This window comes from Cygnus olor, chromosome 4 (assembly GCF_009769625.2).
Source record: "Cygnus olor isolate bCygOlo1 chromosome 4, bCygOlo1.pri.v2, whole genome shotgun sequence".
In the NCBI taxonomy this organism is placed as follows: Eukaryota; Metazoa; Chordata; class Aves; order Anseriformes; family Anatidae; genus Cygnus; species Cygnus olor.
This window is the reverse complement of record NC_049172.1, coordinates 50,278,328-50,291,165: the sequence shown is the minus strand read 5'-3', so window position 1 is coordinate 50,291,165 and position 12,838 is coordinate 50,278,328. Positions and strand designations below refer to the sequence as shown.

The 12,838-nt window shown below is 39.4% G+C and overlaps 1 protein-coding gene across 2 annotated transcripts in view; it reads left to right on the top strand.

Moving 5' to 3' along the window:
* CWH43 (cell wall biogenesis 43 C-terminal homolog) overlaps window positions 1–12,838 on the top strand; it is a 31,060-nt gene that overhangs the window by 7,006 nt on the left and 11,216 nt on the right. For both annotated transcript variants that reach the window (XM_040555991.1, XM_040555990.1), the window contains 7 exons: window positions 2,446–2,566; window positions 2,696–2,850; window positions 4,188–4,389; window positions 5,600–5,688; window positions 7,097–7,351; window positions 10,540–10,665; window positions 12,725–12,804. In XM_040555991.1, coding sequence (XP_040411925.1) covers window positions 2,446–2,566; window positions 2,696–2,850; window positions 4,188–4,389; window positions 5,600–5,688; window positions 7,097–7,351; window positions 10,540–10,665; window positions 12,725–12,804 — 1,028 coding nt within the window. The remainder of the gene's footprint in view (window positions 1–2,445; window positions 2,567–2,695; window positions 2,851–4,187; window positions 4,390–5,599; window positions 5,689–7,096; window positions 7,352–10,539; window positions 10,666–12,724; window positions 12,805–12,838) is intronic.

Below are 12,838 nucleotides of genomic sequence, written 5' to 3'. Positions count from 1 at the left end.
ATGCTGCTGCTAAGTGATGTCTTGCCTCTTCCTGAAGCAGCAGTTCCTGACTTCTCATTTATCAATATAAGATGATAATCAGAGAATCACTTTCCATATGATTTTCCTCTTTTATTGGTAGAAGACAGAACAGGATGATCTTTTACTCTCTCTGCATGACTTTCTTTCTTTTCTAAGAATTCCTGTTTCTTATCTCTAGAAATTTGCTGGAATAGAACACAGCTTATTGGTGTCATCAGTTCAGATGAAGAGTAATTTCACCATGTTATTTTCATTTTCTTCTCTTTCCATCTTATCCATCCTAATACTTTTTTAGTTATGTTTTTAATAAGCTTTTCAGTGAGCAGTCTTCCACTTCACCTTTCTGCAGCAGTGCTCAGTGCGTTGCTTTCTGCAAAATCTGCTTTTAGAGCCTAGTAGCAACGTGTAAGCATTTCAAATTGCACTCTGCATTCCTTCAGATATCACAGTAATGCAAAATCTGCCGTGTTTATTTAAGATTAGTCCTTCAGATCATCTTGCTGCTCTTATTAGTTCACTTTGCCAAAAGAGATGGAAATTGCTTAAATGAGTGTAATTCTCATTCTGCTAAATAAAGAGCAGTGGTGTGTAAAGTCTGCTGGTTTATATGTTTGCTTACCTGTGTCACGGGCTCCTGATGATATGAACTGTGAACAAGAAGCTAGCGCCTGTGGTAATCATCTGGGGAAAGGATGTGTTAGTGGAGATTGTCATGGGAGGACTCCAGAGCGTAGGGAGGCTCAAGCTGTAAGCATCCTCGGGCAGGGCTAACTCGAGCATTGCTATACGCAGATGAGATCTCCCCTTCATTCCTGCCTAGGGTATCTGAAGCCCACAGTGACCATGTCCTCCTGCTGTTTCCATCTCCCAAACACTCCTAATATTGCCCTTGGCAACTCTACACCATATTCTCTACCAGCTCTGCTGTACTGTATTCACCTTTCCAGTTGCTCTACAGCATGAGTCAGTATTTGGGGAAGATGTAAAAGCATGTTCTTCACCCTCTTTGTCCCTAGCAAGGAGTTTAGCAGCTAGTGGTAATTCTCATTCTTTACCAGAATATTTAGGACTTTTTTTTTTAAATGATTAAGACTTTCCTTTATCCATCATTATAGTTCACTTTCTTTTTATCTTTTCAGAAAGATTTATTTTCTCTGAAGCTTTTCTTTTGATTTCTGTATCCTTTCACGCTACTTGACTTTGTGTTCTATTTAAAAAACACAACACAACAACAAACAAAGCTTCTGGTAGCGTCCATTTGAGTCTATGCCTTCAGATAACACATGGGGTAGATTTACATGTTTGGATAGATGTATGTACATTTTGGATGTACTTGCTGAGCAGCCAAAGGTGTGTGCAATATAAGCATGCAGACCCATGCTAGCGTTAATCCAGCTAGCGCAAATGACAAAAGATTTGAAGAGGCAGTTGTGGATTTCAGCACAACGCAGCAAAAGAAATCTGTGTGCATTGTACATGCAAGCTGTGCTGAGGTCCATGCAAGCGCGTCATTCACTACTCTTGGCTATTTCATTTTGACATCTTTGCTCTTAGCTTTGCATCTTTTGCTGTAAGCAGAATGAGGAAATAGACAGTTGGAGGATTCCTAGCATGCATTGCCAGGATCAGCTGCTCCATTTCTACCCTTTCTTGCTTAATGCCTCATGATGTTTGACTCATACTTTCTTAGCAAATGGCTGCTAGCAAATTACGTTGCTTCTTCTGCTGTTTGCTGCTAGTCAAATTTTGTCACTGGGCCAGAATTTGACACACCGACTGAGAAGTTATGAGAATGTGCATGACCCATAGTCACTTGGATTTTAAACCTGCTAGCTGAGTTTGAAAGTGCCAGTAAAGGTGAGGTCGTTGTGCCTCGGGAAATGGGGGAGATACACATGCAGCATCTCCTTCAGGGGCTGGAGGAGTCACAGTTCTCAGTAACAAGATGGAACAGGCTCTGAAGCAAGATTCTGGGCCAGAGAAAGTCTTTTTCACGCCAGTAAGACCGCTCTAGTAATCCCTATGCAATGTACGGTGGCTGCTCCTTTCGAAAAAGGATAAACCTCAAGTTTTATGGCTTTTGATTTATGTGCATGGTTCTTGTGCAAGTGCATGGTTCTGGAATATCTGTCTGCTTAGGTACTTAACCATAAGTATTTAAATTAAGACATCACTGGAGTCTTGGATGATCTTTTTTTTTCTTTTTTTTTTTTTTTTGTGGTAACTGCTATAATGTCACAGATACCCAGTTTCTGTCCAAACCTTTCTTTGGTTTGTTTAAAAGTACGTAGTGGCACGTGTTCTCACATGAATGGCGTAGCCATTCAAATTGCAAACAAGATTGAACTAATGCACAAGAAATCCTTATTACCTGATCCCTACTGCCCATTAAAAGAACCACTGTGTGTGTGTGTTTGTTTGTAGGCGGCTTAGCATCGTACCAGGCACCAAATGCTCTGATCAGACTCCTCATCTTGTCTGCAGGTGTTTCTTCCTCGTTGCTGGTTCAAACAGTAACATGGTGGTCAGGAAACAGTTTACAAAGGTATTTCTTTTTATACTGATGGCATGATAAATGACATCTCTCTATCTTAAAAGGTGTGTTTTTTTCCCTCAAAAAGTAAGATCTTTTTTACCCTCAAATGCATCAGTATTCTACAACGGATTCTTATAGGTTCATCAGGATATGGGGCTTCATACTGGGCAAGATAATGCTGCTTGTTCTTCGCATCTGGTATACATCACTGAACCCAGTCTGGAGCTCGCAAGCTGCCAACACAGTCATACTCACACTTGGTTTTATAGCAGCGGTGGAGCGAATCTATTCAGGTAAGTGCATTGTAGCAAAGAAAGCAGTTACAAAAACATCCTAAAAGAAACCTATCCGTGTGTCCCTTTTTTCCTTCATTTTTTCCTCAGCAGTCTGTTTTTAGATGAGATGCACAAGCAGTATAGACTTTACAAACAGCAGTGCTTTCATCTTCCCATAACATGGCAGAATCAGTGTCACAATTCATACAAGCTGTAGTAAGTTGGAAATACCAACTAATTGCAGTATCAATAATGCAGTAGTAAAACAAACAGAGAAATAAGAGACCTGTAAGAGAAATATTAGACCTATAAACCCAGGATGGATTATCCTTTCTCCAACAGAAAACATCTGTCGTGTCACTGTTATTTTCTTAATTCAGTCTGCTGTTTCAGTTTCTCTGCCAATGCATATTCTTCGACGGAGACAAGACAAAGAGGAAGAACAGCTAAAGTGGCAAAATAATCATAAAAAAAAATGGAAGAGTGTGCTAGTTGTCCTGGTCAAAATTTGCCCAAGTTCTTGGAGTGTCTGGACAGTTACACAGCACTTGGGGCTGGCATAGGCTAGTTGTTTTCTTTAAAACTGTGAAGGTAGCGTTGCCAAGGAAGACAGGGTGGCTGGGTTGGTTAGTTAGGGCAGCTCATGTTAAATCCTCAGAAGTGCTTTCCTTCTCAGTATAACCTGAATGAATTAATTGAAAGGTAAAACCTTGTCTATGTGTAAGTGGGTATAAATTGTCATCGTGTGTATTGTTTGTAGACTTGTATTGCATGACACAAACTAAGCCTCCACTTTCATAATAATTTAGAAAGGGAATCTACTGCAGGAAATTAGGAAGGGAAGCTCTTATTCCTAGGTGACAAAAGAATGTCTATACAACTAAAGGCACTGCTTTCTCCTTAGATGAGTCTCAAGTGATCATCTCCTTAGATGATCTCAAGTGCATGGAAAAAGGAGAAGAGAAGGAAGGGAGTTTTCTGGCTTCTTTGGAAGTGTCAGGTTTTGTTCTTATCGGAGTTTAGAGTTTCAGAGAACAGAATCCTCTGAATGAATTCTAATAACTTTTCTGCTGATTTCCAAAGCCAATTTAACAATTTAAATTCCAGTAGTATGAAGGATAATCATATGAATCATATGAGCAGGTTGCCATTTTTGTACACTTAAGGTCAGTAGCTTTTCCTGACAGACCTATGGAGATATTTTATCTTACCAATTTTCATGAATGATCAGATAAGTTAGCTTTTGTGCCTGAGCCAGTAATTTATTCTGGTAATCTTGGCTATTTCTTTTTCTCAATAACCCTTTTTGTTCTGATTTGACACTTTGCTGAGCTATATTCCTATTCTTAATCTAGGTGGAGACAAGAGGAAACAAGAAGCAAACAATACTGGTAATGGAGTTAGAGAGACTGTTTCCCAGCCTAATTGGCTTTTGTCAGGAATTGCTTTTGGCAGCCTCATGTTTCTCACCGTGTGGATATTTGGCGAGGTCTCGCTAATTTCTAGATGGGCAGTAAGTGGGCATCCACATAGAGGTCCGGATCCTAATCCATATGGGTGAGTGCCTGGTTTTTGTTTGTTTATTTGTTTGTTTTTAATGATTTGAACAAAACAGTAATCAAAACCCAATGCCATAGTGGGTGACAAATTAAAACTCAGCCAGATCAATTAACTTTGCTTATTTTTGCCTGAAGGAAGAGGACAGACGTTAAATTACTTATGCGTTAAATTACCATGCATTATTGGAAGGAGCTTTCTTGCTAGGGAGAGGACGATGGTATAAAAATCTGTATAGAATAGAAGGTACTTCACGCAGAAGACTTGTGGATAGAGGCCAAGGAGTATTCACTCAGTCCTTCCTTTTCCTTCGTATTCCTTCTTGGTTTCAGATATTTCTAAGCATTGCATCTATACAAAAAAAAAAAAAAGAAAAATCTTAAAAGTTTTATGTTCCAGAATGATTTTTATTTCAACAATAATAAAACCTGATCTGCCACCCTGCAAAATGATTTTTAAATTAGGACTGAAGTTGAAGGGCTTATGAACGAGATGTATATCCAACAGGCAGTAAATGAATCTAACGGTTGTCTTCATTGGGAAGGCTGTACAAAATAATATACCTTGGAGATGCATGCAGATAAAAACCCAAAAACAGCAAAACAAAAAGTGTGCAATATTAAAAGATATGCTTCTATAGAAGTTTTAGGCATTAAGAATATAGTTTTAATGCTGTGAATTGCTCACTCACGTTCCAAAATCTAGAAAGAGAGTAGATTAGTTATTCTGATATTCAAGTATGTGTAGCTGCAGGTGAGATAGTTCATAGTTTGGAATCAGCACTCACAAGAGCCGCTCAAGATTGCGAGCAATCTTAGATGCTGCGGGGTTCGTGTTTGAAGTGAAGAAAATGCTTCTGTTCAGAGGGGATTACTCCCTCTCACTTGATCTGAGTTGTTTTTTTTCTTTTTTTCCTTTTGAACCCAATACTTCAGTGATAAGCTTCTGCTGCTGAACACAGCTTGCTTATACACTGTGATAAACTGCCATTATTTTCTGGATGGTTTTTACAACCAGTTAAGGGGAACTAACGTGGCAGGGTGTGAGATGAAGGTATTTTGTGCTCAAATTGAGAACTATTTTAAATAAAAGGATTATAGAATAATACCAACCATCCTCGCTTGTATGTCTGAAAGTTTCTTTTTGAATGTCAGGTGTTTATGAAATTATAGTAATGTACAATTTCTTTTCCTTTTTTTTTTTGTATCAGAGGTACAGTTCTGTTGGGCCTGGCTCATGGACTGATGCTTTCATTTTGGAGCTGGTCTTCTGTTGCCAATTTTGCCTGGTTTCTTATAGGTAAGAGCAAATCTGGAACAGAATTTTTATTTCTATTACCTTATTCCTTTTAGTCATGCCCTCGCGCCCTACGCTGCTTGTCAGAAAAGTCCATCATTAATCAGAGCTTCCTTTTCTCTGTCACTGCCTGTAGCATCCCCACGTCCGCCCAGTTGACTAAAGGTTGCAGGCTAAATTTCCAGGTAATTGCAGAGCAGCATTGTTCTCTTCAGAATCCCCTGCTGAGGTTCTGTTCCCAGGAGCAGCATCTCAGTTCTCATCATCTGCATTGTGGAAGGCTACATCTAGGTTTCTAGGGTTGAGGGGACACAAACCTTTGATTCCACAGGAGGCACGGTAGCTTGTAGCATAAAGAGCAGTCCACATGAAGGCAGGCTTACAACCTGCTTCCTTAGTTTTTTACTTACCTCCGGGCAGTAAAATAATATGAATATCGAAGCAGTTCTGCTGAAGTAATGTATTTGTGAATCAGTCTGCATACAGCGGGTCTTGGGTGATGGGAAAAGGGATGAGTGCTGGATCTAGACATCCGTTTTCAGTTGGAATGAATATATATGTTGTGGAGCAAGTCAGGGATGGAAATTGTTCTGCTCTTGACTGGTGGAGAAGTGTTTTTTTCCATACTTTCTCCGCATGGATGGATGGATGCAATTTGGTGTAATTTGTAGGCCCCTCTAAGAGAAATTTACTGGTATAAATGCTGGTGGGTTTTTTTTTTTGTCTGCTTTTTTTTTTTTTCTGTCTTAGCTATTTTAGCTAATGGCTTTTGGATCTTTTTATCCAGAAGACAAGGCAGTACTTTCTACAAAGGTTTAGTAGTAATTGGGACCTCAAAATATGGAGTCCAAAGGACGCGATGCATTATGATTTGCTTTTTTCTCGTTCACCTTCTCTTTCGGAGCATTCACGAGCTAACACTTTCAAATTATTCTCTGCAGCCTTGAAAACAAGGAATTTAATGCAAACTGCATTTCTCCTGGGACGACTACTCTGTGGGAGCCAAAATCAAATATCAAATATTGGGAAAGTCTCAGTAAAGACACAAGAGTTTGGCAATGCTTAAACCATCGTTTGCCCTGATAATTTACCTTTAGGTGCAGGTGCTAGTCTTCAGAGATCTGTATTCAAATTGTAATATGGCTCTTGCTGATGTTTCTTTGCAGTCTTTTTGCTGCACTGTTGTCAGCTCGAGAAGCAAACTTGAAAAGAATGCAGCTCTGAGAAAAGTGAGAGGCTGTTTTTGGCTTTTGGGAATAACTGTCCTTCTAGTGGTACAGTTCTCATGTCTGCAAAGCACAGTTATATTTCACACACTTTTTTTTTTTAAAAAATCTTTCCTAGAGAGAATATTTAGAAGAAGAGTGCATATAATGTAGCTGACTCACCGTTCTTTTCTATCCCTTCACAGGTATAGCATCTTCAGCTGGTCTCCTGTATTTACAGACCTGGAGTGCTGCTGTTGCAGGCAACATTCTTGCTGTCTTTACCATGTGTGTGTGGCCTCAGCTGGCTGGACACTTTGTTAGCTGTCTGCATCCTGCAAAAGCCATGAGTACAGCCATGTTTGCCTATGTTCTTGAATTATTCTTCTGTGTATGGTGTACAGCTTATAAATTTGTTCCTGGAGGAATTTATGCCAGAGAAAGCTCCCATCTTCTTTTAGGTACATTTATGACTATGAACTACTAGTAATATGCTTGCTTTAGCCTCAGATGTTTAAAATGTGTCTAGCGTATAGTCTTTCTAAATGCTCAGCTCCTGTTTGATTTACTAAAGAGTTTCTATGAGAAAATTATTGAGACATGAAAAACAATCAAAACACACACACAAAAAACAAAAACCCAAACCAAAAACAAAGAAGGAAACAAAAACCCACTGCTAGTTTCTTTACTGTTAGAAATAGTTTAAAATGTGGGCAGAAAACGGAATTTAGTTGAGGGAAAATGAAAAAGTGAAAAGAAAGTCTGATAACTAAGTGCACGTCTGAGGAAGAAATGTGTTAATCAGTCACCCTAAAAATATGGCTGCTCTGCAGTTCAGGGTGTGACTGCACCTGTGTGCTTGCTGCCTTTGATAGCAGCTTGGTACCTCAGGTAACAATGGGGTTGCTGGAAACTCAGGGGTTCAGGAGGGCTGTGAAACGTTGCTGGGGCAGTAACATAATTCGGTGCATTATTCAGTCCTGCTCTGAGGACCGAAGTGCAGCATCCTGCTGATCTAGCTAGGCTGCATCTGAGAGCTGGGCTTCGTTTCCCTATAACAGTACCTTATGCTGTGTGGACATACCAGCAAGTTTGGAGGAACGCTGGTAGTCTTGCAGTGTCAGAAATATAGAATCATAGAATATCCTGAGTTGGAAGGGACCCATAAGGACCATCAAGTCCTTGCAGACAAAGAGGAGGGGGATGGGAGAAGAAAAGAAATTGTCAGGTATTTGCCAATGAGGAAGAACTGAGGTGAGCAAATATAAAGGTTTTAGCAAAATGTTCCCTTGATGAAGGTGGAGAGGCGGAAGTGAAACCAATCCTTTCTGGTTTTGTCTCCAAAATAACTTTCTTAAAAAGTATGAATGTGTTTCAGTAGCATATTTCACCAATCATACTAAGACAATGCTAAACATTGTCTTGGGCAAAGCGTGTGGCACATTTGAAAATGTGACACATCATCCTATATTTTGTTTCGAACGGATTAAGGAATGCCGAGTTAGACTTGTTGCTTCAGTGGTTTCAGATGTCAGAAATGCCTTTGCAACCACTTTCCGTCAGTCCAGGTTCTTAGTTTGCGTGTAGTCCTTCACGTGTTACAGCAGTCACTCCGGTTTCAGTTTGTTGTGTTCTGAGGAGTGCTCCATTACAAGTGTTGCAGTTTTCTGTGTTCTGAAAGCAATCTGGGTAGTCTGTAGAAAAGGCTGCCTCAGTTCATTTAATTTTATTTTTTGGAGTTATAGGAAGAAAGCGTGTGGTAGAGAAATGTCAGCTGCTTTCTTGAATAATACTTTGACAAAAGAAAAGCTATTACACAAAATCTCTCTCTGTCACTTCCTTTGAAATACACTGATGATTAAGTCACCTGGCTGGATCATGGGATAGTAACACAGACATGGCCTTCCTTAACTTTCTCTTTGGCTAAAAGAAACTTGTGAGCTGACCCTATCTCGGCTGATGGCACTACATGAGCTTATTCAACCTGAGAATCCAATTTCTGGCTTTTTGATGGCATCTCATTGCTATCAGAGACACACAAATTATACTATGAGGCTATGTATTTATTGCTGTGCTTCTTCCCTTACAGCCTGGCTTTCTGGCAAACTGCTTGTTTTCTTCTGCTTTCTTTCAGGTGCAAGTGTTTATTTCTTGCTTTCCCCTCCTGTCCAATATCCTGCCTTTCTCTTGCCGCAGTCTGGGTAGGGAACTGCACTGGGAGAAGTGACAATGAAAGTAAGATCGTTCTGTTCAAAACTTCTGTGCTATTTCACTGTGATGTAACATACTGCTCGGGGTTGGATCCCTGGTTGTCCATTCACTTGTGGCTTTGAAGTAGATTCCCTTTGAGAAAGGTTTGTTTGTGCCCATTTTTTTATTAGACTAGACCCAGCTTCCTGGTTTGCCCCTAACAGAGCAAGTAAGGGCCGTAAGAAAATAATGAGTAACAAATATTTTATCTTCAGCTATAACTCTGAAATAAAACATGACTTGTATAGTTAATCATGACACAAAGGTATAGAGGATGTAGACCTTTTCCAGAAGAGCTCTTAGCCAGTTTGTTAGGCTCCCACATTTTCTTTGCAGGTGATGGAATGCTTTAGCTCATAAGGATAAGAGGTTGTAATATTAGTCTGCACTACCCATGGAAAGGAAAATGTACCATCATGGTGCATGACTGGTGCATGAAGCCTTACTAGCTTTTAAAATGTACCTATAGGTGGGCTTAGTTGTCTGTTCTTAAAAAGCACAGCTGCTTCTCTTGACTGTGGAGGAAACGAATACAAGATGCCGCCTCCTGTCCTGCTGTAGTCTGCTTACACCGTGTCAGAACGAACTGTTGAGCAATTGCTCCTGGAGTACCTGTATTAAAAAAAAAGTTACTTTTACCTTGGTGACAAAGCAGTTAACTTGCAGAGTTAAGAGGCACCTAGAATCAACAATAAATATATATATATTTCATCAAGCTGTTGCTGTAAGAATTGTAATATATGTGTTATTTAAATGCTCTTGTCTGGATTAATTCTGGAAAACTTCAGAAGCACTGGGCTTATCTGAGAGCTGGAGCTGTCAGTGGGAGCCTGGACGTACTTAGCATGTTCTGCTCGCTTTGTGCTAGCCTTTTTGGCATAGAACCATGAAACTGTACTGCAGTGCTATTAAGATCAGCCTTTGTGTTAGCTGGCTAAATGTTCTGTGGAATAATGTGTAGAATAGGTGTTCAGTGGAGTTTTAAATCCTCTCTTAGCTTTGAATTCTTCCTGCAGTGTTACTGTTTTGCAAGTAACGTTTTTGAAATATTTGTCATTAGTGCCATGCTTAATGTCACAAGCCGATTTTGTTGGAAGCAGTGCTTGTGTCAGCAAGTGCTACAATGTAAATTAAAACTATTAATGTTGAAGTGCTGCAGGCATAGGTGAGGTGAATACTGACAATGATAAGTTAGATTGTCAATTAATCTCGTGTTGCCTGCATTACTACATTTAGTATGGCATTTATCTGTTTGGGCTTTGACTGAATTGTCTTTGTTGGTGAAGCTGTAAGGTTGAATGTAACACAGCAGCTGGGAGTTTATAAATGATGTATATATGAGCAGTGTTTAATATGTTAAAACTCTATGAAAAAAACAACTAATGACCTATTTTTACAGGTTTTATTATGTTATGCATTGGGCTAGACTTTCTAACAGGATCCAAGAAAGACCTTAGCTTCATTTTTGAAGTGAAAAGCAACCAAAAGCCACTGTTCAAAAGGAGTAAAAAATATATCAAACTACGTAAGTGTAATTTTTCTCCCTCTCATCCATGACTCTAAGAATACTGCCTGAGGAAAAAGAGTACAGCAGTGCAGTGCTTTGCTCAGATGTTTTAGAAAGGTGGGATTTGGTGCTAGTTCCAGAGGCAGACCTGAGGTCGGTGTTGCCCAGGTTCTAGTCTCTCTGTATCTTGAGATCTACTGGATGTGTACGCAGAAAAAAAAAAAAAAGAAGAAAAGAAAAGAAAGAAAAAAAAAAGACTTGTCATCCCATTCAGTATGTTGATTTGAGCAAGTCAGCCCTTTACAGAGCTGTGTTAGCTGGCTGGCAAGGGGATGGGTCCTGGATGGCCCAGGAGCTGCCCTTCTGTGGGAAGAGGCAGTCCTGCAAAGCTGATGGTGAATGACATCCCTACACCACCCTGATTCCCTGCTTTGCATTCAGACCAGGCCCATCGTGAAACTTTTCTCATCTGCCCATGAAGTTTCCAGATAGTATGTTTCAGGTCTGATTTTGTTTTTCTTAGGTTTTGAAAAGAAACTAAAATGTTTTGATTTCATTTTGGGTTTTAAACCACTGGAATTCATCCAAGTGATGCTTTCAAGTATTTGGCTATGATTATTTGAACCTCAGATTTGTTTCCATTGTTAACTTTTTTTAAAGAAATCATGCTGCATTTTTCTTATCTGTTGATGTTGTAAAGTTTGGTAAAAGAAAAAATGGCTAGTGGCTAGGGCATGATAACCCCACAGAGATCAGGATGCTGAAGGTTCAAGTTCCTGTATCTTTTTTTTTCTTCTGTGATTTTAGATCAAATTGCCCATCATCTGTGTGCCTCATTTTACCTTGTTTGGAAAGTGGAGGCAGTAGTGCTTCCGCTTTACAGGGCTGTTTCTGAAAGCTTTGTGAAGCTCTTTACCCTAAATACTCTAAATAAAAGAAGAATATCCTAAATACCCTAAATAAAAGAAGAATATCAAAGCACATGTTTGTGCATTACAGGAAATGTGAGCACCAGTGCTAGTGGTTTAAACATTACTACACATAAAAAAAACATTACACGAAAGTGAGTAAATGCTTGAAAATATTGTCTGTGACAAAGCAGAGCCTTTGCTCAGCTAATTTTATGACATTACAACAGTAAGTCCTGTATTTCCCCATCATGCTCAGACTTGTATTTTTTTCTCAGCTTCCCCTCTAAGCACCTTTGCATCTTACAGACTATGAAGTTGCTTAACATTTACTAATACAAAGAGCACGTCCTTTCTTCTGACATCATCCACAGTAAAATTTATTTAAATCTGACATAAAGTTGTTCCAGAAAACTTGCATAAAAATAATTATGTCTGTTTAAAGATTTGATGGAAGAACAAACTGGGGTTACTGAAGTCATTGTAGATTCTGTATGCCACCGTATAAATGAAATAACTGCAGAGGAGTTTGATCATCAAATTACAGTGTGCCAAACACTGACGGCTCGTAAGTGTCCACCGTGGTTATTTGGAAGGCTACAGGAGCAATGGGAAAGCTCTGAATTTGCATTCTGTGAAGCCACAGTGCCTTTCCAAGAACCCACCAATGAGGGTACTTAAACAAGAACTGCCCTGGAGGTCTGGCAGGGATCATATCTTTCTGAAATCTAGAGGCTTGTGAAGTAAACTAAATTTTATTCCACACATTATGTTAATACAAAATAAAGGATGCATGCTACAGATGCGTATCTTGAACACAGAGAGGGAAACACTGGAAAGTTTACATGATGCGCTTATCTCCTATGATGTCTTCTTCAATAGGTATGTTTTTTACACAAATATTCCAGGCAGTGTTGGTGTATTGTGTCTGCTCAGCCCCTTCTGTGTTGGAGAATGGAAGTGTGTATCTGCACACATACCGATATTCTTAAGTACACAACTTTGGAATGGTGTTATCACTGCCATGTGTGGAAATTTAAATATATACTTTCCCCATTCTATGAGTAGCACACCTTAGAATGACCGTATATCCAGATCTGTTTAACTGCAATAACAACTTTATTTCCTCTTACTTTAAAATAAACTTTTCCGTGTTTCTCTCTTTCAAGTGTTGTGGCTGTTTGTTGGTGTTGGTTTGCTAGGATTGGGTCTACGTTATAAAACTTACGAGAAGAAGTTGGGCCAAGGGGTGAGTAGCATGTTTGTGAAAATGGTAACTTTCA